Source organism: Scyliorhinus torazame, chromosome 5, assembly GCF_047496885.1.
Source record: "Scyliorhinus torazame isolate Kashiwa2021f chromosome 5, sScyTor2.1, whole genome shotgun sequence".
Classification (NCBI taxonomy): Eukaryota; Metazoa; Chordata; class Chondrichthyes; order Carcharhiniformes; family Scyliorhinidae; genus Scyliorhinus; species Scyliorhinus torazame.
The window spans coordinates 83,968,226-83,995,139 of NC_092711.1; the positions used below are offsets into that span (position 1 = coordinate 83,968,226).

The 26,914-nt window shown below is 47.8% G+C and overlaps 2 non-coding genes and 2 gene segments (V, D, J or C); 2 read left to right on the forward strand and 2 right to left on the reverse strand.

The window, feature by feature from the left end:
• Positions 1-13,456: 13,456 nt before the first annotated feature.
• On the reverse strand, positions 13,457-13,529 carry trnar-ccg (transfer RNA arginine (anticodon CCG)). The gene has a single exon. It is a non-coding gene; the product is annotated as a tRNA-Arg (tRNA).
• Positions 13,530-13,623: 94 nt separating this feature from the next.
• Positions 13,624-13,696, reverse strand: trnar-ucu (transfer RNA arginine (anticodon UCU)). Its single transcript has one exon. It is a non-coding gene; the product is annotated as a tRNA-Arg (tRNA).
• A 9,500-nt stretch (positions 13,697-23,196) lies between these two features.
• LOC140422822 (T cell receptor alpha variable 18-like) lies at positions 23,197-23,686 on the forward strand. The segment is given in 2 exon segments: positions 23,197-23,212; positions 23,298-23,686. Coding segments are annotated over 2 exon segments (405 nt in total).
• Positions 23,687-24,426: 740 nt separating this feature from the next.
• Positions 24,427-25,014, forward strand: LOC140422823 (immunoglobulin lambda variable 6-57-like). The segment is given in 2 exon segments: positions 24,427-24,478; positions 24,635-25,014. Coding segments are annotated over 2 exon segments (432 nt in total).
• The last annotated feature ends 1,900 nt before the right edge of the window (positions 25,015-26,914 follow it).

Sequence of the window (26,914 nt, forward strand, 5' to 3'; positions counted from 1 at the left end):
ACGACAATGGGGAGGTCCGAGTGGGGATGGTATGGGAGGCACTGAAGGCGGTGGTGAGGGGAGAGCTGATCTCCATCAGGGTCCACAAGGAGCGGAGGGAGCGGGGGGAGAGGGAGAGGCTGGTGGGGGAGATGGTGAGGGTAGACAGGAGGTATGTGGAAGAACCTGAGGAAGGATTGTTGAGGAAGAGGCGCAGCCTCCAGGCCGAATTCGACCTGGTGACCACCAGGAAGGCGGAGGTGCAGTGGAGGAAGGCCCAGGGGGTGGTCTACGAGTATGGGGAAAAGGCAAGCCGGATGCTAGCTTCAGAAGCGGGACGCAGCTAGGGAGATCGGGGGAGTTAAGGACAGGGGAGTGAGCATGGTGCGGAGTGGGGCTGGCATCAATGGGGTCTTCATGGACTTCTACGAGGAATTGTACGATCCGAGCCCCCACGGGAGGAGGGAGTGATGGGCCGTTTCCTGGACCAATTGAGGTTTCCAAAGGTGGAAGAGGGACTGGTGGCGGGACTGGGGGCCCCGATTGGGCTGGAGGAGCTGATCAAAGGGATAGGAAGCATGCAGGCGGGGAAGGCACCGGGGCCAGACGGTTCCCCGGTCGAGTTCTATAAATAATATATGGACCTGTTGGGCCCGCTGTTAGTTAGGACCTTCAATGAGGCAAGGGGGGGGGGGGGGCTTTACCCCCGACGATGTCCCGGGCACTGATCTCCTTGATCCTGAAGCGGGACAAGGATCCCCTGCAATGTGGGTCTTACAGACCGATTTCCTTGCTAAATGTAGATGCCAAGGTGCTGGCGAAGGTCTTAGCCATGAGGATTGAGGATTGTGTGCCGCAGATCATCCATGAAGACCAGGCGGGGTTTCTGAAGGGGAGACAGTTGAACGCGAATGTGCGGAGGCTTTTGAACGTTATCATGATGCCGGCGAGGGAGGGGGAGGCGGAGATAGTGGTGGCGATGGACGCTGAGAAAGCCTTCGATAGGGTAGAGTGGGGGTACCTGTGGGAGGTGCTGAAGAGGTTCGGGTTTGGGGAGGGGTTTGTCAGGTGGGTTAGGCTGTTGTATGAGGTCCCGATGGCGAGTGTGGCCACAAATAGGAGGAGGTCCGAGTACTTTCAGTTGCACCGAGGGATGAGACAGGGGTGTCCCCTGTCCCCCCTGTTCTTCGCACTGGCGATTGAACCCCTGGCTATGGCACTGAGAGAGTCGAAGAACTGGAGGGGGTTGGTGCGGGGTGGGGAGGAGCATAGGGTGTCGCTTTATGCGGACGACCTGCTGCTGTATGTGGCGGACCCGGTGGGAGGAATGCCAGACGTAATGAGGATCCTTAGGGAATTCGGGGACTTTTTGGGGTACAAGCTCAATATGGGGAAGAGCGAGCAATTCGTAGTTCAGCTAGGGGACCAGGAGAGGGGGATTGGCGAGCTCCCACTAAAAAGGGCGGAGAGGAGCTTCAGGTATTTGGGGGTCCAGGTGGCCAGGGGCTGGGGGGCCCTACATATGCTTAACTTTACAAGGCTGGTGGAGCAAATGGAGGTGGAGTTCAAGAGGTGGGGCGCATTGCCGCTGTCCCTGGCGGGTAGGGTGCAGTCAATCAAAATGACGGTGCTCCCAAGGATTTTGTTCCTGGTCCAGTGCCTCCCCGTGTTTATCCCGAAGGCTTTTGTCAGGCGCGTTAACAGGAGTATAATGGGGTTTCTGTGGGCGCGAGGGACTCTGAGGGTGAGAAGGGTGTTCCTGGAGCAGAGTAGAGATAGGGGGGGCTGGCGCTGCCAAACCTCTGTGGGTACTACTGGGCCGCCAATGCGACAATGGTGCGCAAGTGGGTGATGGAGGGGGAGGGGGCTGCATGGAAGAGGCTGGAGACGGCGTCCCGTGTGGGTACGAGTCTGGGGGCGCTGGCAACGGCGCCGCTGCCGTTCCCTCCAAGGAGGTATACCACGAGCCCGATGGTGGTGGCGGCCCTCAAAATTTGGGGGCAGTGGAGGCAGCATAGGGGGGAAGTTAGGGCCTCGGCGTGGACCCCATTACGGGGGAACCACCGGTTCGCCCCAGGAAGAACAGGTGGAGGGTTTTCGGGGTGGCACAGAGCAGGGATACGAAGGTTGGGGGACCTGTTTGTGGACGGGAAGTTCGCAAGCTTGGGTGAGCTGGAGGAGAAGTACAGGCTCCTCCTTCCCCCCCCCCCCCCCGGGAACACCTTCAGGTACTTACAGGTAAGGGCGTTTGCCAGACGGCAGGTGGTGGAATTGCCACGGCTACTGCCACACACAGTACAGGACAGGGTGCTCTCGCGGGGGGGGGGGGGGGGGGGGGGAGTGGGGAAGATCTCGGAAACTTACCAGGTGATGCAGGAGGAGGAGGAGGCCTCGGTGGTGGAGTTGAAAGGTAAGTGGGAGGAGGAGTTGGGAGAGGAGACCGAAGAGGGGACGTGGGCAGATGCCCTAGGGAGGGTGAACTCGTCCTCTTTGTGTGCGAGGCTCAGCCTCATACAGTTTAAGGTGCTGCACAGGGCACACATGACCGGGACAAGGATGAGCAAGTTATTTGGGGGTGAGGACAGGTGTGTTAGGTGCTCAGGGAGCCCAGCAAATCACACCCATATGTTCTGGGCATGCCCAGCGCCGGAGGAATTTTGGAAGGACGTAGCGAGGACGGTGTCGAGGGTGGTCGGATCCAGGGTCAAACCGGGCTGGGGGCTCGCAATATTTGGGGTGGCAGAGGAGCCGGGAGTGCAGGAGGCAAAAGAGGCCGGAATTCTGTCCTTTGCATCCCTGGTAGCCGGGCGAAGAATTCTCCTTCAGTGGAAAGATACGAGGCCCCCAAGCGTGGAATCCTGGATCAGCGATATGGCAGGGTTCATTAAATTGGAGAGGGTGAATTTCGCCTTGAGAGGGTCGGTACAAGGGTTCTTTAGGCGGTGGCAACCGTTCTTAGACTTTCTGGCAGAACGATAGACATTGGCCAATGGCAGCAGCAGCTCGGGGGGTGGGTTTACTTTATTTTTGTTTATGTTATTTACACTGGAGGGTCTGAGGGGGTGTATACACCTGTTGTCTTAAGTCGGGGTGTTAATGTTAATTTATTATTTAGGTACGGGGGGTGGGGGGAGGAGTTTGGGGGGTTGCTTTTTTAGATTGTGTTTTGTACTTAACCCTGTTGGGTTCGTTTTTCTTTCTCATTTTGTTGTTGATATTTTATGAAAACCTTTAATAAAAATTATTTTAAAAATAAAAGTTCAAGGCCCGCCCAAAAGCGCACGGAGCCCTTTTCAGTATAAAAGATATTCCCCAAGGGAGAATCTTCCTTCTTTGGCTTTGGCTCTCAGCGAAGAGAGAGACGAGCCTAGCAGCTGCACCAGACCAAGTAAGTCCCATGTCAATGCACGCTACGAGATAGACGCTCCTAGTGGCTACACTGTAAACAACTCAACCCATCAGCCTCAGAACCAAGCAACGGCCATTGTTCGTCTCACTGACTGGGCACCCGAAGCTAAGTATAGGCTTTAGTAATAGTGGTAGTCTAGTTTGTAGAGTTTATGCATGAGTAGATTTGACTGTGTGTAAATAAATGAGCATTGCTTTTGAACATACTAACTGGTGTATCGTGTCATTGATCAGTATTCGGTTCTGAACCTTGTGGCGGTGTCGAAAGATACCTGGCGACTCTTGAGCAAACATAATTAAACAAAGCCAAATTAAGAGCCAAACAAAGAGAGCAACAACGGCTCAGCATATCATCATATTCGCAAGGCCTAATGTTCATGCAAAATACAGAGTTCTCATCCAAACACCCATTGTTTACAACAATGCCCATCAAATTCATTAGAATTTCATTTGTTCCAGCTCTGGACGAAATAACTGCCCACCTCACATTATAAATAAGCCTATTCCTGTCAACCATGGAGATGAACAAATTCACTTTGTGGCTTTCGATCTGAGCTTTCAGGATGATTTGGAGTCCAATGAGCTGTGAGAAGATTTGTTGAATTGAAGAGAAAAGGAGCTTACAGGCAATTGGATGTGACTCGATGACGTTGTGAGCAATGTACCAATCAGCAGGCACTCGGATGTGACTCAACCTCTTCTCAACTCTTGACGAAAACAATTTCAGCCTTAACCAGTTCTGCTGAAAGCTGCCACGATCTCTCTGCAAACATGTCACCTGTTACTTTGTATTTATTCCTCACAGCGGTCTCGCTTTTAACCGGTAAGTTCACCGTTTACTCAACTCTTTATGTCACAGCTTTTCCGCACATGACATTCTGTCAGGCAGTGCGCTCAATACAAGGGGGTGGTGTGGGTGGTCGGACAAATAGATTGACCCCAACTTCGAAAGGTCATCCGAATTTCTCTGGTCCCAGCACGGAACACTGCTGGAAGTCGGCACATTTCCCGAGGGAATGAGAGCGGAAGAGTTAGGCTGAGACTGAAGCTCCACTGGTGCCAGTGAATGACATTGACAAACAGCAGACTGTCAAACACACAGACCGTTAGGACTTTGCGCTTCCAGTTGCAGTGACTGAAGGTGAGGACCGGATCTCGTTCGAAAGAACGGAATCTTTGTGTTAGAAGATTTATTTAATCCGTCCAAACATTTTCCCGTTGCAACCACTAAGCTGTGGAAAATATATTTCTATTGTCTTGTCTGATCATTCTCTGAGGTTATTATTCAGGATGATGGGACGAATCTGCGGTATAGACTCAGTGAATTCGCATTGTTTAATTTAAAATCACTCTTGGTTCTTACAGGACATTGTCGAGGAGATTCCGTTTCACAGATACCGGCTTCAGTCACAGTTAATGAAGGAGATGATGTTCAGTTGTTCTGTAATTATACAGCTACAAGCACGAGCAATCCTTACCTATTCTGGTACCGTCAGTATCCCAGCGGATCCATGGAGTACCTGCTGCAGATTAGTAAATTCACCGGGAACACCGAGAGATCTCCAGGGGACCGTATTTCAGCGGAGCTCAATGATACAATCCGCACCGTCCGGCTGAGAGTGACTAATACAGAGCTGACAGACTCCGCGGTGTATTACTGCGCGCTGAGACCCACAGAGACACAGAGCTGGGCTGAACGTGTACAAAAACTGTCACTACTCAGCATAACAGAGCGTTAGGCAAACACTGTGATCAGCGGCGAGTCTGAAATGGAGCCTGAAATCGAGGTGATATCTCAACTTTTCAATTCTAACATACACTTTTAGCACTAATAAATTTTTTGCCAAAATAAAGCAATGGAAGGGGGCAGTTTGGAGAATGAAATTAGAATATTTATAGAGCTTCAGGTTCCAAAGTGTTTCACCGTCACTGTTATAATAAAATGTAGAAAACCCAGCAGCCAATGGAACTCAGCATATCATCCCATACAGTAATATTTAACCGTCTCGCTGTTACAGTAATTGTGATTGGTGGATGGATATTGGACAGGGCGTCTCTCCTGCTCTTTTTTTGGAAATGGTGGCCATGCGGTGTAAATACCTCCATTGGTATGTGTTTCACTGTGTCTGCTTCGCACAGAGATACATTCCGGAGGAAGGCAGTGTCCTCAATTTAACATATCATCCAGAGGCCAGGAACTCTGAGAGTGCAGCATTCCCTGAGGAATGCACCGTCTCCTCGGTAAATTCCAGGATTGTTGTTCCTGACGGACTGCCCGTGTCCTGTTGAGGGGAAAGAACCTCTGAACAGGCTGGAGACAGAATCCTGGAAAATCCCAGGAGGTGGTGACCACTTATTTATCCAATCCGGGAAAAGGAGACTGGAATAAAGAATAGGAAATTAATAACAAATTAATGATCCCCATGGGAAAAGGAGGGGAATTAATTTAACCCCTGGAGTAAAACATGACTTGGCAAGCGAAAGTAAAACTTTTACTGATGTCGCCCCTGTTACCCACTCCGGATGGCCGAAAGCATTTTCAAACCTCAGGAAGTTCATTTCCACTGCAGTCGGTGTCGTGATGTCGGAGATATTATTAACACAGAGGGCTTTGGGAATGTTTAATTCTCCGACAGAAAGTGTTGTCATCCTAATGCTTGAGCAAAGGGATTTGAGAGTCTAGGCATTTCCCTGGTTACCTTGTCGCAAATAGTAACCAGAACATTCTGTAACGAATTGGTGGACATCCCTTTCTCTTTCTCTCTGATATATTGAGGAATCACATTGATTAGAACCTGCTAAATCTTAGTCAGACCACCCAGTGATATTGGAATACAACAATTTATTATGTTCACTGTCTAAGTCTCCACTGCCACCCTTCACATCCTCCAGGTACCACCATCGCTGGTTGACCACGGGCTTCCATTAGATTGACCCATGATTATGTTTGACTGCAGTGGTTTCAATTGCCTCCTGCAGTTTGGTTGACGAGAAAACTCTCCAGCTCTTACGACCTGTCATTGGGCATAATGGAAGAGTTTACAAGCTGATCATCAGTCGGTTTAACCAGGCTACGAACCAGAAAGTCCTGAAGTTGGACTGGATTTCAGAGCCTCAGGACCAGAAACGTGCTCTGTGCGAGAGCTTCTGTAAGTCATACATAGGTTCTTGCCCTAAATACATGAAATGGCACGAAGCACAGATATTTCCTGTGCTCCTCAGCTGTCAGTTGTAACGGCGGTAAACTGACGCCTCTGTAAGTTTTGAACACAGATAAAGTACTAGCGCGCCATCCAGTGGAGTGTTGTCTGTGAAACATCGATTCTAAATTTATCCTCGAATATGGCGGGATTTTTATTGCGACAGATTATCACGGGTTTTATCACTTTGATTATTTTATCACCGCATCTGATAGATTTTTCATTGCATTACCGGATCCGCTCTGTGTCTCACTGTCTCTGCTTCACACAGAGATACATTCCGGAGTCCTGGATCGCGCTGCCATCCATAGATATGGTATTGGACTTCTTTGTTCTGTTAAAGGACAGGGTGTAGCGTCCTTTGGTCTGATTCCCCTGGTAAATGGAGGCGATAAACGTGGGAGCTCCCTGTCAGTGTCTGTCTGTACCAGACTATGGAATAGCCATAACCAATGGAGAGCCGACAGTTCATTTCAGCCCGATCCCCTGCCCGAGACACCTCCTGCTCAGGGTGGGAGCTCTGATCCTCACACTGAACGGCTACGATAAAAAAGAATCACGCATAAACCACACGGCATGAAGAGGTTGTTAAAACAATGCATCAGATAAGAAAATGAACTCACCCAACATCAGCAGCATCAGAGTTCCAGCTGGAAACAGCTCTTTCCTGGGGTTTCTGGTCATGATGATGATGGTGGACAAAAGGCGGATGAATCCGGGTCTGATTTCCAGACTGGGACTTGCTGCCAGTCCGGGACTGAATGCTGTGCGGGTGAGGAGAGGAGAGAGCTTTACATTCTCCCCCTGAATGTGAGACTGATGGGCCATATTGTCACCGATTGGACTATTATGGGATGTCGTTATCTGCCGTTACTCACGGTGCCACTGTGCGATTTGTTGTTTCTCAATTCATGGACCACGTGAATCGTCACTGATTCCAACCCTCTCTGCTTCCTGTGTGTAACAGCAGGTTAACATAATTCATATAGTCAGTGCTCTGTTGTCTTTATAACAGAACAGAACCGTTCATTATCTTCGAATCATAGAGTTTGACAGTCCAAAAAGAGGATATTCGCTCAGTACATATGTATTGTCTCGCATAAAGAGTTATCCACTGATTAATCATGTTTGTTTCCATACATTTCATCATTTTAAAATTTCTATTTACTGGTCAGATATTTCTTCCTTAAGCTGATTGATAGATTCTGTTCCCGGCCCTGTTTCTCGTGCACTTGCTCCAGTTGCTGAAGTCTCTGCTCAGGATTATTGTCTCTTCACCTTTCCCAATCCCTCCCACACTGTCTGTGGAGTTAATACCAAACGAAAGAAGAGTCACAGAACCGATCCATATGTTTGAACAGCATTTCCATCAGTGATCTGTACATATTTATGTGTGTCTGTATCTGTTCGAATATCTGCAACGCTGTTGATAAAACCGGGATCCTTTACCTCTTTAACGTCATCAGCAACGTGTCAAATTTCTGCATCGAACCCTGAATGCTTTCTCCTCTTTGACTCATTCAAATTATATTTACTTCTTAGTTCCTTCCTCGTTCTATCTACTTTATGTGTGTATATGATATAAACAGACACAACATTTATGGTTGTACTTTAGATCATCAGCTCTGTTGTTTGGTGGTTATTTAATGCAGGAAAAGATCTGCTGGAGCAGACATACAGATTCCTGCACCATTGCATTGTTTACAGAACCAATGATAGGAAGAGGCCAGACGCAGCGATGTCTCCACCAGCACAATCGGTTCAGATCGAGGGCAGCAAACGGAAGCTGTGCGGTGGACACCGCAGTCTCTAAACTGAGCAAACTGTGTGGCGGTTACCAGCTGCCGTCACAAGTGCTGGGGCGGAAATAGCGACCACCCCGGAAGTCTGTGACCACCCTGCACCTGCTCGCTGCTCAAGTGACTGAGAACAAAGTGTGGGAGTGATATGAACGGCCCTGAACCATAGAGATTTAGGGAACGGAATGAGGGTTCAGTTTTCCTGTGTCTATTTGAAAACGCTGTCCCAATCGACTTTCACACCCCACATTACCCATGCTGCTTTCCCTTCACAATTCTCTTTTGAAAGTTGCCGTTGAATCTTCTTCCTTCGTCATTTCATGCGTGGAATTACGGACGGTACCATATCGTAACGTAATAAATAAAATATCTGCTACTTTTGGAAACAATTAGTTGTGTTCTATACTACCCAAAATACATAATTTTAGAACATCGTTTGAGTGTCGCTTCTACTTTGTTAAAAACAATGAAGGCAAGCATCTCTAGCCTTGTGCAAAGATGTGCCTCATGCCTCCTATTCTGTTATACAACCCGCACTTTCTCCGACGCCTTAACAATAAAGAACAAAGAACAATACAGCACAAAAACGGACCCTTCGGCCCTCCAAGCCTGTGCCGGTCATGATACCAACCTTTGTTCCTACTTTGTCCTGCACAGGTTTTGGACAGAGCCGGTCAGCAAAGAATTCAACAGGTTTCGCGTCACATTTAGAATCATCTGACATAAACATCAACAGCACTATAAGCTGAGTGTAAAAAGCTCCAATTTGCGTTTCTGGGAAACATTCGTATCTTGTGTGTTTCCGTGCACGCGGAATTCATTCAATGGCCACATTCTAACAGCAATGAGATAAATCCGGCAGCAGAGGGCGCCATGTTCAAGCAGGGGCGTGATGACGTCATGCGACGGAACTGTCAAAGCCGATAGGTTTGGGAGACGAGGTGATGTCATAATGGGTTTGGTAGCCTGGGTGATGTCGCAATGGGCCTGGTCCCCTGTAGTGTGTGGGTGGAACAATGAGCTGAACAGAGCCCGGGTTCCCTCTCTCCTCTCAAGCTCTGCCTCATCCCATTCCCATTCACTCACAGAGATTCAGCCAGACATGTTTCGGCTAATACTGGCGGCGCTGTTGGGCGGTAAGTACTGGATAATGTTCACCTTGCCTGATTAGCTGATAATAGATTGTAATAATTAATGATCAGAAATGTCTACCTGATGGGTAGAGTAGAGCTTCCACAAACTCACACATTTGCAAACAAATTTAGGTAACTTATGTTTAAACTCTTGATATTTAATTCCGCCACTATCGCAGGCTTACAATGCGCAGATCCAGTAACTCAGTCACCGATGACAAAACCCGGGGCAGAAGGGGATTCGGTGCAGTTGCATTGTCAATATTCAGACTCGGACACTCGCTACGTCCAATGGTATCAGCAGCAAGCGGCACAGCCATCAATCTGGATTATTCGCAATGTAATAACTCTGAAGAAAGATGCAGTTTCAGACGATATCTGGCACTGCTGACAAGTCTGAACAGAACGGTTACCTCAATATAAGGGCCCTCAGTATGGAGGACGGGGCGGTCTATTACTGTGCAATGAGGCACAGCATTGGATATAACATAACGCCCCGTAGAAAAACCTCAGCGAGTATTTACTAGACAGCCAAGCTTTATTTAGTGTCATTGCTTGCGGGGATAATTTCACGAAAGCAGTCAGGTCTATCTATTGCAGTTATATTGCTGTCTCTGTTCTTGTACAAGTCAACACAGAGACGGTTTGGTAAATCATAAGGCTCATCTCCATGCGGCGATTTCTACAGTAAATTTAAACTTGGAAGACCCACGTACTAGCAGAGGTAGTGAAAACTATCTGATGTGGAGCTAATAATACCGACAATTATGGATAATATTTCCAAAACTTAACTCAGGTGAACCAAAGGCCACTGAGTCTCGGCCATCCCATCCTGTAATGAATCTACAAATGTGAGAAAGTCTGAAATGCACAATAACCATTTCAATAGAGCATCACCAAGCAACACGATTATTATTATCGTGCAGGACCATGTGACGTTTTGGTGTATAGTTTAGCCTTCAACAAAAATATAAATTTTTTGGTCGATGTTGATCGATGTTGACCATTTCTGCCCAATGATAAGGCGCCATCCAGGATAGGGGCAGACTTCACCTGCTGAGAGACGGAGGGGCAGGTCCCAAGGTGAGTGCAACAACATCCCAGGGGCTATGTCGACTCCACCAGTTACAAAAACCCTGAAGCGCCGCTGATGTGAATTTGTGCTGTCCCTACACATCCTCACATTCTCACACTTGCTGCATTCACGCAGCTGTTGATCAATCTGCCCCGACAGCTCCTCCAAACACATCTTTTCATTCTTTGTTTCTTCCATTGCTCCAACAGAGAGCTGGCACAGACACGGCAGCCGGAATGGCCTCATTCTGTGGTGTAATTATTCTCTGATTCGATGCTAACCTCACCCTGTGGCCAGGGAACCCAAGGCCTTTTCTCATTTAATCTCTCCTGACTTGCACCCGGTCAGAGCCCTTTCCTGTTGTTCTGTTTGCTCCCTCCGGGATTTCACTTGGTTACAACGTCCGACATTTCTAACCTGTCCCGTTTTAATGAAAGGTGATGGTGAAAGACGAGCTTTGTTGTCCTGTCGACAAATGCCGCCTGGCTCTCTGAGTTGTTCAAGTATTTTCCGCTTTCTCCGCAGATGTTAGATCGAATTTCGATGCCAATGACAGTCTGCTTGGGTTATTTTTGAGGATCTCGTTGGTCTAGGAGTGTGATTCTCGCTTCGGGTGTCTCGGTGTCGAAATTTGCGAGAAATCCCGCCTTCAAATCTCGGATGAGCCCTTTGATGCTGTTTTCTGTTGGTCACGCGACATGTTTTCTTCATTTCTTTGCGGCGCAGACGGCGGGATTCATTCACATGGGGTTCGCTTTGAGAAGCTGAGCTCACACTGCAGGGAGCCAGTACGTTCCCGAGACAATCGATACATTTTCTAAAAGCTTGTCTATGAGTGGACATTCACTTACCTCTATTGACTAATTCCAGTGGATTCAGGCAGCTCTCTGTCTGTTTCGTTTTATTCAGTTCAACAACTTCAGACTGTGTAATCTCTCTTCCCCCTCCACCATCTGTTTATTCCCATCAACTTATTTTCATTCCTTCCATTGATATGTTTAACCCTAAACATGGCACCCCTCCCCCCAGCCCATACCATCCCACTTCAGCAATCTGATCCCCGTTCCTAATTGTCCTTTGGTTCACTGTTTACTTTGTTATACCATTAACACATTCTGATCTCTTGATGCGCCACTATCAGCATTTTCTTAGCCTTGATTAGCCACATTTACATTCCCTTTTTCTTTCTGTCCGAGACATTTTCGTCATTTTCCACCTATTGCTGACCACTCTATCGAGGCCCAATACGGCATCCCACCCCATCCACAATAGTCTGAATCTGACCCTATTTCCAGTTCTCCAGCTTTGACAAAGAGTCACCCAGACCCGGAACGACAGCTGCCATCTTGCTCCACAGAGGCTGTCAGACATGCTGAGATTGTCCAGTATTTTCTGTTTTTGTTTCAGAATGAAGCATCCGCAGTAAGTTGCATTTGTCGTTCATTTAGACATGTTTGAGATGGTGAATACGTATGTTCATCTGCATTTGTAAATGCATGAAATTCAGGACTTCAGGAAGCAAAGTACTGTACACAGCATCAACGGGGCCGAGGTGGAAATGGTTAGCAGTTTCAAATACCTAGGGGTGCACATCTCCAAAGATCTGTTCTGGTCCACCCACGTCGACGCTACCACCAAGAAAGCACAACATCGCCTATACTTCCTCAGGAAACTAACGAAATTCGGCATGTCCACATTAACCCTTACCAACCTTTACAGATCCACCATAGAAAGCATCTTATCGGGCTGCATCACAGCCTGGTATGGCAACTGCTCGGCCCAGGACCGCAAGAAACTTCAGAGAGTCGTGAACACTGCCGAGTCCATCACACGAGCCTGCCTCCCATCCATTGACTCCATCTACACCTCCCGCTGCCTGGGGAAAGGGGGCAGCATAATCATAGATCCCTCCCACCCGGCTTACTCACTCTTCCAACTTCTTCCATCGGGCAGGAGATACAGAAGTCTGAGAACACGCACGAACAGACTCAAAAACAGCTTCTTCCCCACTGTCACCAGACTCTTAAATGACCCTTATGGTCTGACTTCATTAACACTACACCCTGTATGCTTCATCCGATGCCAGTGCTTTTGTAGTTACATTGTATATGTTGTGTTGCCTATTATGTATTTTCTTTTATTCCCTTTTCTTCTCATGTACTGAATGATCTGTTGAGCTGCTCGCAGAAAAATACTTTTCATTGCATCTCGGTACACGTGACAATAATCAAATTCAATCCAAATTCTGTTGTGGTGTACTAGCTCCGAATATCCAAAATCGGAAGATCCTTTTCTTCTCATTGCCTGTCGAAAATTCAGTACTTGTGACTTAATGTGGAATTTATTTTAGTGGCTCATGAAAGACTAAACCTCATAATCCTCGAACATACGAGATCGGGGAACAAAAGTACTTTGTGCAAACATTCCTCACAGAATATGAAAAGCACTGGATGTTTCTACCCGGTATCGACCCGGGGACCTTTCGCATGTTAGGGGAATATGCTAACCACTACACTACAGAAGCCGCTGGCGGTGCAGTAATCAATGGACTCGTGCAATGTTCAACCTCACTGTGTTGCTGCAGCTTCTCATGGTTCGGCTGAGAGGCCATGTCACTTATTACAAGAAGACAGCCGTTTCTTTAAAACCGATGTCCCAATTTATAAAACAATCAAGAATCGAACTTTACAGACCTGAAGATAAGTTATGTTTTGCTTGAAGTGGAAGTAAAATTGAGAAGGCAGAGCTTTCGTTAATAACCACAACCGATACGAGAATTGAAGATGTCCTGCTCACTTTGCTCTGCATCAAGAACCAGCTGCCCCACCCACTGAGTTAAAGAGCACACCAAAATTTTAAGTCCGAGCCAGCCAGGAGTCGAACCTGGAATCTCCTGATTCGGAGTCAGACGCGTTATCCATTGCGCAACTGGCCCACAGCGGTGCCAGGTTTTTGGTATTCCTCGATGATGAAGATCAGTTACGAGATTAAGGTAATATTCAGCAACAGGCTAAACTTGAAGCACGAGATGTTTCTGCCCGGTTTCGAACTGGTGACCTTTCGCGTAGAAGGCGAATGTGATAACCACTACACTACAGAAACAGCTGCCAATGCAAAAGCCAACGGACCTGTGCCACGTTCAACTAAACTGCCTTGCTGCAGCTTCTCATTGTTCGGCTGAGGGGCCCTGTCACTTCTTACAAGAACACGTCTGTTTCTTTAAAACTGATGTCTCAATTTGCAAGACCAGAAGAAATAGAACTTCTCTTGAGCTGAAGCATTTGTTCAGCAACCCAAGGCCGGAAGTGAACGTTGGTCCCTGGCGCTGCGAGGCAGCAGTTCTAACCACTCGGCCACCTCGCTGAAATTTTGCTATCTGGAAACCGCTCATGCCTGCAGATAAAATACTCACCGAATCGACTAATTGACCTCATCCTAAAATGTTTTACAACGCACCCGCCAGTAGAGGGTGCCATTGTCAAGCATGGGCCTGATGAAGTCACGTGATGGCACTGACATTGCCAATGGAGATGGTATCCTGAGTGATGTAACAATAGCACTGACACCCTGCAGTGTGTGGGTGGAACAATGAGCTGAACAGAGCCCGGGTTCCCTCTCTGCTTCTCAATCTCTGCCTCATCCCATTCCCATTCACACAGAGAGATTCAGTCAGGCATGCCTCTGTTAATACTGGCGGCGCTCTTGCATAGTAAGTTCTGGATTGTGGGCTGGATTCGCCGGTCCTCCAGCCGCGTGTTTCTCAGATGGACAACTCACTCTCAGAGTCTCGGAAATTTTGATTAACCCTTGATAGATCAGAATTTAGAAGGATGAGGGGGGATCTTATCGAAACTTAAAATTATGAAGGGAATAGATAGGATAGATGCGGGAAGGTTGTTTCCACTGGCGGGTGAAAGCAGAACGAGGAGGCATAGCCTCAAAATAAGGGGAAGTAGATTTAGGACTGAGTTTAGGAGGAACTTCTTCACCCAAAGGGTTGTGAATCTATGGAATTCCTTGCCCAGTGAAGCAATAGAGGCTCCTTCATTAAATGTATTTAAGATAAAGATAGATAGTTTTTTTGAAGAATAAAGGGATTAAGGGTAATGGTGTTCGGGCCGGAAAGTGGAGCTGAGTCCACAAAAGATCAGCTATGATCTCATTGAATGGCGGAGCAGGCTCGAGGGGCCAGATGGCCTACTCCTGCTCCTAGTTCTTATGTTCTTATGTTTCATTCATCTACTTTCGCAGGCGGACTATGCGCAGATCCAGTAACTCAGTCACCGGTGACAATATCGCATCAGAAAGGGGTTCCGTGCGTTTAGATTGCGGATATACAGACCCAACTATGTACCGCATGCTCTGGTATCAGCAAAAACCGGCACAGCCGCCGAGATTGATCATCATTAACTTATTGGCGATGAAGAGGAGATTTCAAGGCGATATCTGGCGGCTGCCAACAAGTGTAAAAAGAATGGTTATACCAATATAAACGCGCTCAGTGTGGAGGACGGGGCAGTCTATTACTGTGCAATGAGCACAGTGTCACAAAGCAGCCACAGTCATGTACAAAAACCTCAAAGCGTATTTTCAATTCCACTAATTTTGCGTTCCTGCCCTTGCTCTGGGGGATGATTTGATCTCGATTCAGAAAAACACTCAAGTCTATATATCCACCGATTATATTGCGGTCTCTGTCCTTATACAGGTCAATAAAGGGGACATTTGGGATTCGTGAGATTAATCTGCATGTCGCCATGCACAGTAAATTTATGATTGGAATATCACTTCCGAGCAGAAGTAATGCAAGCTCTCAGATGTGGGGATAATCAAATCTTCCGGGACCATTAACTTAGGTGGGTCTAAGACTACTGCATCTGAGCCACTAGTTCCTGTAACTGAAGACAGAATGGACTGATCTGCTGTACTTATGAATACATAGACTGCACATTTACTATTCAATGAGAGTCTCACGAAGCAACACCACTAAATTACCAGAAAGGAGCACGCTTTTTTAGACTTCAGTGGAACATCGATTTCCGATCGAAAATACATCAAATATGTGTTGACTCGTTTTGCTTTCTGTTATGCAGTCGCCCAGATAAGCGAGGGGGTGAGCGAGTGGTGCTGTCCATGGTGAGTGCTGTAACGTTCATGGGACTCTGATAACTCCTCGACTCACAAAAGTTCAGAAAATTATAATAATTTACGAACAGAAAATTATAATAATTTCAAAATTCAGAATCAGCCTCATGTCGACCAACAAAAACGGTCATCCGCAGAATTATCATTATAAGTTATATAGTAAGTTATATAAGTTATATTATAACTTATAATTACACACTCCCGGAGGTGGCGCCGACTTGAGCGTGCCCGACAGCCAAAGCCATGGCCTGTTCGGCGGGGTCGGCGAAAGTTACGGAGAGTCATCCGCAGAATTATCATTATAAGTTAATGAACAATAAAATCTGGGTACACAGTGAGTGGCGAATGGGGGTTTTGCCGTGAAGAAAATACTGAGTAGCGAGATCATAACGAGGTGATCGGCGAATCGGTTCCCCGCGATAGTTCCGAATCAATCGCTCTTCAGGGCAGGCAATTATCTGTCAGAGCAGAAATCCAGATTCAGGTTCCACTGCACCGCTGATCCAACCAAACAGAAGAGTCTATAGCATCACAGTGATGTTGGAGTGAGACTAACAAACGGAGACTATGACCGGGGACACCGCAGACTGAATACTGAAAATGTGCGCGGCGATTATCAGCTTCAGTCACAAGTGATGGAGCGGAAATATCGACAGTTGAGCATCCAGCCGCCTTTGACCATCCTGCACCCGCTCACTGCTCAACTCACTGAGAACAATATTGTGTCGGAGGGGCGGTAAGGGGCCAGATTCAACTGACACTATATACGCCTATTTGAAAGAGGTTTTTCTTTCTTTTTTAAATATATTTTATTGAAATTTTTTTCCCTGAACAACATCTTTCCCGTTTACAAAACAAACGAAACGATAACAATAACAAAACAGAAATTTTTAACTTTTTAACAATAATAATAATAATAATAATAGTACACAAGTACCAAAACCTAATTCTCTATTGACCTATACTCAACTAAACCTCCTCCCACCCTCCCCCTGGGTTGCTGCTGCTGGTCATCTGTCTTCCCTCTAACGTTCGCCTAGGTAGTCGAGAAATGGCTGCCACCGCCTGGTGAACCCTTGAGCCGATCCTATTAGGGCAAACTTTATCTGCTCCAGTTTAATAAACCCCGCCATATCGTTTACCCAGGCCTCCAGTCCGGGGGTTTTTGCCTCCTTCCACATGAGTAGGATCCTGCGCCGGGCTACGAGGGACGCAAAGGCCACGACATCGGCCTCTTTCGCCTCCTGCACTCCCCGCTCTTCCGCAACTCCAAATATAGCTAACCCCCAGCTAGGTTTGACCCGGGCATTCACCACCTGCGAGATCACTCCTGTCACTCCCTTCCAATATCCTTCCAGTGCCGGACACGGCCAAAACATATGTGCGTGGTTTGCCGGGCTCCCGTCACACCTCCCACATCTGTTCTCCACTCCAAAAAACCTGCTCAATCTTGCCCCCGTTATGTGTGCTCTATGTAGCACCTTAAATTGAATCAGGCTAAGCCTGGCGCATGAGGAAGAGGAGTTTCCCCTGCTTAGGGCATCAGCCCACATACCCTCTTCTAACTCCTCCCCTAATTCTTCTTCCCACTTTCCCTTTAGTTCTCCCACCGACTCCTCCCCCTCTTCCCTCATCTCTCTGTAAATCTCTGACACCTTGCCCTCTCCGACCCACACCCCTGAAAGCACCCTGTCCTGTATCCCCTGTGTCGGGAGCAACGGAAATTCCCTCACCTGTTGTCTAGTAAACGCCCTCACCTGCATATAGCTAAAGAAATTTCCCCGGGGTAACTTGTACTTTTCCTCCAATGCTCCCAAGCTCGCAAAAGTCCCATCTATGAATAAATCTCCCACCTTCCTAATTCCCAACTGGTACCAGCTCTGGAATCCTCCATCCATTCTTCCTGGGGCGAACATATGGTTGTTCCTGATAGGGGATCCCACCAGGGCTCCCCGCACCCCTCTCTGTCGCCTCCACTGTCCCCATATGTTCAGTGTTGCCGCCACCACCGGGTTCGTGGTGTACTTTTTAGTGAGAGCGGTAGCGGTGCCGTCACCAGCGCCTCTAGACTCGTCCCTTTACAGGACCTTCTCTCCAGCCTTTTCCACGCCGCTCCCTCACCCTCCATCATCCATCTACGTATCATTGCCACATTGGCGGCCCAATAATAATCTCCCAAGTTCGGTAGTGCCAGTCCTCCTCTGTCCCTACTGCGCTGAAGGAACCCTCTCCTTACTCTCGGAACTTTCCCTGCCCACACAAAGCTCGTAATGCTCCTGTCTATTTTATTAAAAAAGGTCCTGGTGATTAAAATAGGGAGACACTGGAATACAAATAAGAACCTCGGGAGGACCATCATCTTAATTGCTTGCACCCTGCCCACCAGCGATAAAGGCTGCATGTCCCACCTCTTAAAGTCCTCCTCCATTTGTTCTACCAGCCGTGTCAGATTAAGTCTGTGCAAGGTTCCCCAGCTCCTAGCGATCTGAATCACCAGGTATCGGAAGTTTCTTTCCATTTTCCTCAGCGGTAAGCCTTCTATCTCTCTACTCTGGTCCCCTGGATGTATCACAAATAGTTCACTCTTCCCCATATTTAACCTATACCCCGAAAATTCCCCGAACCTCCTCAGAATTCGCATAACCTCTATCATCCCCCCCCCCCCGCTGGGTCCGACACGTATAACAATAGGTCATCCGCGTATAACGAGACTCGGTGTTCTTCTCCCCCTCTAGTCACCCCTCGCCATTTCCTGGAGTCTCTCAACGCCATGGCCAGAGGTTCAATTGCCAATGCAAACAACAATGGAGACAGCGGGTATCCCTGTCTTGTTCCCCTATGTAATCGGAAATACTCCGATCTATGTCGACCTGTAACTACGCTTGCCATTGGTGCCCCATAAAGTAGCCGAACCCAGCGAATAAACCCGTTCCCAAACCCAAACCTCCTTAACACTTCCCATAAATACTCCCACTCCACCCTATTAAATGCCTTCTCTGCGTCCATTGCCACCACTATCTCTGCCTCCCCCTCCACTGAGGGCATCATTATCACTCCTAATAGTCGCCGCACGTTAACATTCAGTTGTCTCCCTTTTACGAACCCAGTCTGGTCTTCGTGCACCACCCCCGGGACACAGTCCTCTATCCTCGATGCCAGCACCTTTGCAAGCAATTTGGCATCCACGTTCAATAGTGAAATAGGTCTATAGGACCCGCACTGCAACGGATCTTTGTCCCTCTTCAAAATTAGCGATATCGCCGCCTCCGACATCGTCGGGGGTAGAGTCCCCCCTTCCCTGGCCTCATTGAACGTCCTCGCCATCAACGGGGCCAACAAGTCCACATAATTTCTGTAGTATTCCACCGGGAACCCGTCCGGCCCCGGGGCCTTCCCTGCTTGCATGCTTCCCAGTCCCTTAATAACCTCGTCCACCTCAATCGGTGCCCCCAGGCCTTCCACCTCCTGCTCCTCCACTTTTGGGAACCTCAATTGGTCCAGGAACTGCCGCATCCCCTCCTCTCCCTCTGGGGGCTGAGACCTATATAGTTCCTCATAAAAGGTCTTAAACACCTCGTTTATCTTTCCTGCCCTTCGCTCAGTGTCTCCCCTTTCATCCCTAATTCCTCCTATCTCCCTCGCTGCTGCCCTCTTTCGCAGTTGGTGTGCCAACAGGCGACTAGCCTTTTCCCCATATTCATACCTCCTCCCCTGTGCCTTCCTCCACAGTACCTCCGCCTTTCTGGTGGTCAGAAGGTCAAACTCGGTCTGGAGTCGTCTCCTCTCCCTGTATAGCTCCTCCTCCGGGGTCTCTGCAAATTCCCTGTCCACCCTTAAAATCTCCCCCAGTAGTCTATCCCTTTCCTTGGCCTCTGTTTTCCTTTTGTAGGCCCCAATAGAAATCAGCTCTCCTCTGACCACTGCTTTTAGTGCTTCCCAGACCACTCCCACAGGGACCTCGCCGTCGTCATTGACCTCCAGGTATCTCTCAATACACCCCCTCACTCTTGCACACACTCCCTCATCCGCCATCAGTCCCACATCTAATCACCAGAGTGTTCTCTGCTCCCTGTCCTCTCCTACTTCCAGGTCCACCCAATGTGGGGCATGGTCCGTATCTGCTATGGCTGAGTATTCAGCTTCTTCCACCCTAGAGATCAACGACCTTCCTAAAACAAAAAAATCTATCCGGGAGTACACTTTATGGACATGCGAGAAGAAGGACTACTCCCTAGCCCTGGGTCTAAGAAATCGCCATGGATCCACTCCCCCCATTTGGTCCATAAACCCCTTAAGTACCTTGGCCGATGCCGGCCTTCTTCTGGTCCTTGAGCTGGATCTATCTAGCCCCGGGTCCAGCACCGTGTTGAAGTCCCCTCCTAAAATCAAATTTCCTGCCTCCAGGTCCGGAATACGCCCCAGCATCCGTCTCATGAACCCCGCATCATCCCAATTTGGGGCATAAACATTAACCAACACGACCTCCATTCGCTCCAGCCTACCACTCACCATTACATATCTACCTCCACTGTCTGCTACGATGTTCTTTGCTTGAAATGCTACCCGTTTCTCCACCAAAATGGCCACCCCTCTGTTCTTTGCGTCCAGTCCTGAGTGGAACACCTGTCCCACCCAACCTTTCCTTAGCCTAACTTGGTCCGCCACCTTTAGGTGCGTCTCTTGGAGCATAACCACATCTGCCCTTAGACCTTTCAAATGCGCGAGCGCCCGGGCCCTTTTTATCGGTCCATTCAGGCCTCTCACGTTCCACGTGATGAGCCTCACTGGGGGGCTACCTGCCCCCCTCCCGTGTCGACTAGCCATTACCTTCTCTAGGCCAGTCCCATATCCTGCCTCCGCGCTCCCGCTCGCTCCCCCAGCGTCGCACTCCGCCCCTGACCACCCACTCTTTAGCCATTTCCTTTTGGATTTCCGCAGCAGCAACCCAGTTGTCCCCTTCCCCCCCTCCCCCCCCCCCCCCCCCCGCTAGATCCCTATCTAGCTTGATTGCTCCCCCCATATCACTTCCGTAAGTCAGCTGACTTCAACTGACCCCGGCTACTCCTGCTCACTCCTCGGCCCCCCCAGTGTGAGGGAACTCCCATCCGCCTTGTGCCTGTTTTCCCGCCTTATTCTTTCTGGCGCGGGAACATCCCTTTACCTAACCCGCCTCTTATGGCGCAGCTCCCTTTCCCCTCCCCCTCCCCTTCCCTATTCTTCGACTATGTCCCGCCTTTCCCCCTCACCGGCGCCCACATTTCCCCAGTGTCCCCCCCCCCTTCCCTGTTTACTTCTCGATTCACTTTCACCATAACATTAACAAAAACAATAACAATAACAATTCCCTGTTCCGGTCCAGTTTCTCTTCATTGATGAAGGACCATGCTTCCTCCGCCATCTCAAAATAATAGTGTCTCTCCTGATACGTGACCCATAGTCTTGCCGGCTGCAGCATCCCAAACTTCACCTTCCTTTTGTGCAAAACCTCTTTGGCTCGGTTGAAGCTCGCCCTGCTTCTCGCCACCTCCGCACTCCAGTCCTGGTATATCCTTACCACAGCATTCTCCCATCTGCTACTCCGCACCTTTTTTAGCCCATCTCAGGACCTCTTCTCTGTCCTTAAGGCGGTAGAATCGCACGATTATCGCCCTCGGTGGTTCTCCCACTTTTGGTCTTCTCGCCGGGATCTGATTTGCCCATTCCACCTCCATGGGGCCCGCAGGGGCCTCAGCACCCATCAGTGAGCTCAGCATCTTACTTGCATACGCTCCACAGTCCACTCCTTCCACACCCTCAGGGAGACCTAGTATCCTAAGGTTCTTCCTTCGCGCTCCATTTTCAAGGGCCTCAATCCTGTCAGCACACTTTTCATGAAGTGCCTCGTGTGTCTGAGTCTTAACCGCCAGGCCCAGGACCTCGTCCTCAATACCTGATACCTTCTGCTCCATCACGCGAAGCTCAGTCTCCTGGGTCTTTAAAGTCTCTTTAAGCCCCTCAATTGCCTGTAACATCGGGGTCATTACCTCCTCCTTCAGCAGATCCACGCACCGTCTCACAACCTCGTCCTGCTCAGGCCCCGATGTCACCTGCGATCCCTCCGCCGCCATTTTGTTCCACTCCCTCTGACCTTCTGGTTGCAGATTCTTCGGGTTGCAGCCGCCGGCGCCGGCTTTTCCTCCGTCGTTGGGGGGGGGGGGGGGGAAACTCCCTTCCCACGCACCTCCCACCGGGTTTTTCGGCCGGCAAAGTCCCCGTTGGGGCTCTTAAAAGAGCCCGAAGGTCCGTCGGAACATGCGGCTAGCTCATCCTTGCCGCAACCGGAAGTCGAAAGAGGTTTTTCTATTGCTCTATTGCTCTCTCCTTCCAATCTCTGACTCAGTCCAGTCCAATTCATTGAGAGAGACTCAGTTAGAAATGTTTCTGGTAATACTGGCGGCGCTGTGGCACAGTGAGTAGTTGTAATGCTCATCAAACCGGATTAACATATTAGGACTCATGCGCCAAAATATAATTCACGATCGGTAATATCTGTGTGGTGCCTAGATGGGAGATTCCACATAATCTTGCAGAAAACAGCAAATTGGAGCAACTCAGTGCGGTAGCGCAGTGGTTAGAACTGCTGTTCCATGGCATTGAGGACTTGGGTTCAACCCTGCCCCTGCTCACTGGCTGTGTGGAGTTTGCACATTCTCCCCGTGTTTGCATGGGTCTCACTCCCACAACCCAAAGATGTGAAGGGTAGGTAAATTGACGAACGACGACATAAAGCTGTACTTTCAAAAGTTCTGGGTCTGGTGCCTATTTGTCAGTGGAAATCTTTGAAATGTGAGCTAATGGCACATTCAGAGTTATCACATTGTAAAGATCCTGTCGTAAAAATAATGACTGAAATCAGTACTTTACAAAGGTAACCCTAGTGGAACCGCATCTCGGTGTGGAGTTGGTTGACTATTTATCCCCGGTCTCCTCAAAACAGTAACTATTAACGATGCTCATGCTCTGGGTGGCACTCATTAATTCTTGTGCATTAGGCTGAATTAAAATGATTCCTTTCACCTTTCGCCTTGATTCGAGATAAAGATCTATCGAAACAAATAGATAATCATTAATTCGAAGAAAAGCGAGTTACACCCAGAAAAGGCCAAAATGACGGATAATATGAGACAGAAAAAGGGAACAAAACTGAAAAACACAACCAGGGCTGGAATCTGATTGGACAGACTTAGCTGTGTTTCGTCCTCAACTAACAGAGGCTGTTCCACAGCTGACGTAAAAGCTGCGAGGCGAGCCAATCGTAGCACGGAGGAACGCCCCTCAATTTCCCAACCAGTGAAGCCGGCCTCTGATCTGAGTTTACTCTGTGATATGAGACTAGAAGCAGCAACATATTTGAAACAGTGTCGCTGTTTACTGTCCAACCAGGAACCATGTGCTCCCTGTGTGCTTTACTGATAATAATGGTCTTGCTGCCCGGTGAGTCTGAGCTCAAATCCTCAGTCTGTGTTTCATGGGTTATATTTACTCCCCGATTACTGACACATTTTATATCTTGTTACAGGAACCAGTGGCCAAGATTTAGTTTCCCAGGAGCCGCCTGAATTAACGGTTGAGGAAGGACAGACGGTGATATTGAATTGCAGTTACAAAGCACAATACTCCTCGCCAACTCTCATCTGGTACATCCAGTATCTCGGGAAAGCTCCGAGATATTTACTGAAAATGTTCGGCAAGGAACAGGGCGATAAGTCACCAGAGTTTTCTGACCGATTTTCTGCTGATTTGGACAAAAACAAGAAAACCTTTCCATTAAATATCATCGGGGTCCGTGTCTCTGACTCTGCCGTGTATCTCTGTGCTCTGAGCTCCACACTGTTACAGAGGCACAGTCAACCCGTACAAAAACCGGTAAGGCCCTCTCACCTCCTCTTCGCTGATTCAGATCTGTAAACCTGGATTGTAAACTGTTCGTATAAACAAAACAATATTACAAAGAACAGCTGCGTGGGTGATCACTGCCAGTGATGCTGAATGTTTATCACTCTGTGTAAAATCCCGGTTCACATTAGTTTTCCTGATTTCCGAGCAGATCTGTAAATGGGAGGTTCTGGTTCTGCTATCAGAACAACATGAAATATTACCAACCCGTGCCCCATCTCGAAAATTAACCCCGATAAAGAACCAACATTTGATTTAATGCGCGTTTTATTATTAGTCTGTCACACAGAGGAACCTAATTGTACAGTCGCTGAGTTTCTTCAAGGAGCCAATAGAATTGTGGATATTAAGGCAAATGCGACCTCTTTGGATAATGCTGGAGGGTGGATGTGAGGCAGATCGCCCTTGATCTTACTGAATGACAGACCAGATCCAAGTGAAGGGCAAATGGTCCACTGCAGCTCCTATTTCTTAATTTCTGAAGTTATTCTGTTCAGTTCATTGTTCTGAGAACTGTTTCATGTGGTTCCATGCTCCTTGTTCTGACGTCATGGATTTGAGACCAAAGAAACTCTGAGCTGATTGGATGAAAGATAGGGCACAGGAGCTGAGGGATGATTGGGAGTCGCCTATACATTCTGTCACGAATGAACCAATCAGTGGCGAGGTGGGATATGACTCAACATCTTGCCAAGTCTTATCCGAAACAATTTAGCTTTAACTCACTCTGTTTAAATCCACCACCTGTGAACATGTCGACTGTTACCTTTTACACATCCCTCGCAGCTGCAGCTCTCTTAACTGGTAAGTTCTCAAGTTGCAAAATATTCACTTTGCTCGTAATACGAACATATAAATCATTATTTAAATGTTTCTCCCCTCCTTTTGCAATCTATTCCCTTAACCTGATATCATCGTGATAATAAAAAAATGAAGTCTTCCATTTCTGAATGTTTTCAGGGGTTAGGAGTGAAGACTCGGTCTCTCAGGAGCCGCTTGCAGTGACACGATTTGAAGGAGACTCAGTGACCATTAATTACAACTTTTCGACCAGAGCGGATTCGTATTATTTACAACTGTACCGTCAGGACACGAACAAAGCCCCCACATTATTGATTTACGTTCATAACTATGGTGATGTTTCCAGAGCAGTGGGTGTGGGGACTCGATTTTCTACATCAATAAATACATGGAAAAGTGAGGGGAATTTCACCATCCGGGAGCTGCGGCTGTCTGACAACGCGGTGTATTACTGCGGACTGAGAGACACAGTGACAGCAACCAGAGGGAGCCTCGTACAAAAACACAGCCGCAATGTGACAAAGAGAATAGCGGACTGAGGCGGAAAAACTGGACTTTATGAACATATCAGCAGATTTTTCTGATTTGAAATAAATCCAAATGATTGACAAGCAAGAGATAATAATAATTTTTAATACTGTCACAAGTAGACTTACATTAACACTGCAATGAAGTTACTGTGAACATCCCCCAGTCGCCATACTCTGGCGCCTGTTCCGGCAGCACTGTGAAGGTTTCCTCTGCTCCATTTTAAAATCGAATACACTCTGAGCATAACGTTATGATATGTTTAGAGCATTTATTCCAGTTTCCAAATTAAATATATTGCGACAAAAATGCTGAGCAAATATTTGACATTGTGTTCCAGTCTTTGAAGGAGTGACACACACCGCGTAAATGCAGTAGCGGGCATATAACACTGAGGGGTGCTCAGGACAAAAGTACAAAAACTTTGTGCATAAAGCCTTGTCCGATGCGCACCGGTTCGCTAGGGCGCTCCAGGCGCTTTCTGATGTTCTTTTCCATTTGGCTTTTGTATTTAGTTGGCTTTGTTACCATTAGTCGAGGTGTCCAGAACACCAAGTCTGATCTTAAGGATAATTTACCTTTTTAGCATTATTCATCAACTTCTAATCGTGTCCGGAAAATAACTCCTGTACTTTTTCTGTATTGAGGATTGGTTGTTTGGTAGCACAGGCGTGAGCATTGTTGAAAATAATTGTCGAGGTTTTTCGCCTTGTACTCATCAGGACAAGAACAGCAATACCAGGGGAAACAGCATAATGTATTTTTTTCAGCCATATTAAGCATTCTGAGTTTTAATATATGTCAGTGACATTAACATTCAGTGGTGTTTAATCGGGTTATTATGATTATTAAGGTTTTCCTCACCCGATGGGCATTGGTTTGCACTACAGACTGATATTACAAACCTAAAATTACTTGTCCTTCAGCGATTTCCTGAACAGCGGTCAGGGATATAAATAGTGCCGACCACATGCAGAGTTTGTTTTCTCAATGGTTGCGACGAGTTCACAGATATCCTCATATCATCATCAACTAATTCTGCTCTCAGTAAATGCAATAATTGGACTGAATCTGTCTTCGATGTAAACGATTTTAGATGGTGTTTACGTAGATTGTGTTCAGGGCCTGTGCTCACAGGAAACCATTCACGTTTCAGTGTCTGAGCCGCTGTGAAAACAAGCTCTCACCAGACAGCAGCTGTGACCCAGTAACTTGCGGCAGTTTTTGTTTGAAACTTTCCCTCGTTGCCATCACTGTGAGACCCTGCACAGTAACAGCCGCAGCTCCGAGATGGTCAATCGGTACAGCTTGTCTGACAGCTGAACTGTATCAGAAAACCGGTCCTGAGCGAAATCCGCCTTCAATTCAGCACCGCCACCCGTGTGTCTCCGGACCGCAAACTCGGGCTCTCTGTCTGGGTACTGACGATACCAGAATAAGTATAAAGCATCGTCGGTATAGGTGCAGCTTAGAGTGACATCTTCTCTTTCTGTCTGTGTGAGTGAGGATTCCCGCTGGGTAACAGAATCTCCATCGCTCAGAGCTGCAACACACAGTTATAGAAAGCGGAAATCATTGCTCATAAATTCAGCTGAACTGAACTGAGGGTGAAAATTCCGTCGGTGTAACATAAAAATAGATAGAATTTAGAGCACGAGAAGTTCATTCGGCCTAATTGCTTCATGTCAGTGTTTACAGTCCCCAGGAGAATCCTTTATCTCTTCTCATCTCATTGTATCAACAAATCACTCCGCCCCTTTATCCCTTATCTGTTTATCTAGCTTCCCTTGAGTTGTGTCTTTACTCCGCTCCTCGGCTCTTCCTTGTGTTAATTTGAGCCACATTCTACCGACTCTCTTTCTAAAGTTGTTTCTCCTGATTTCCCAGTTAGAGAATTTGGTGGTGCTTAGA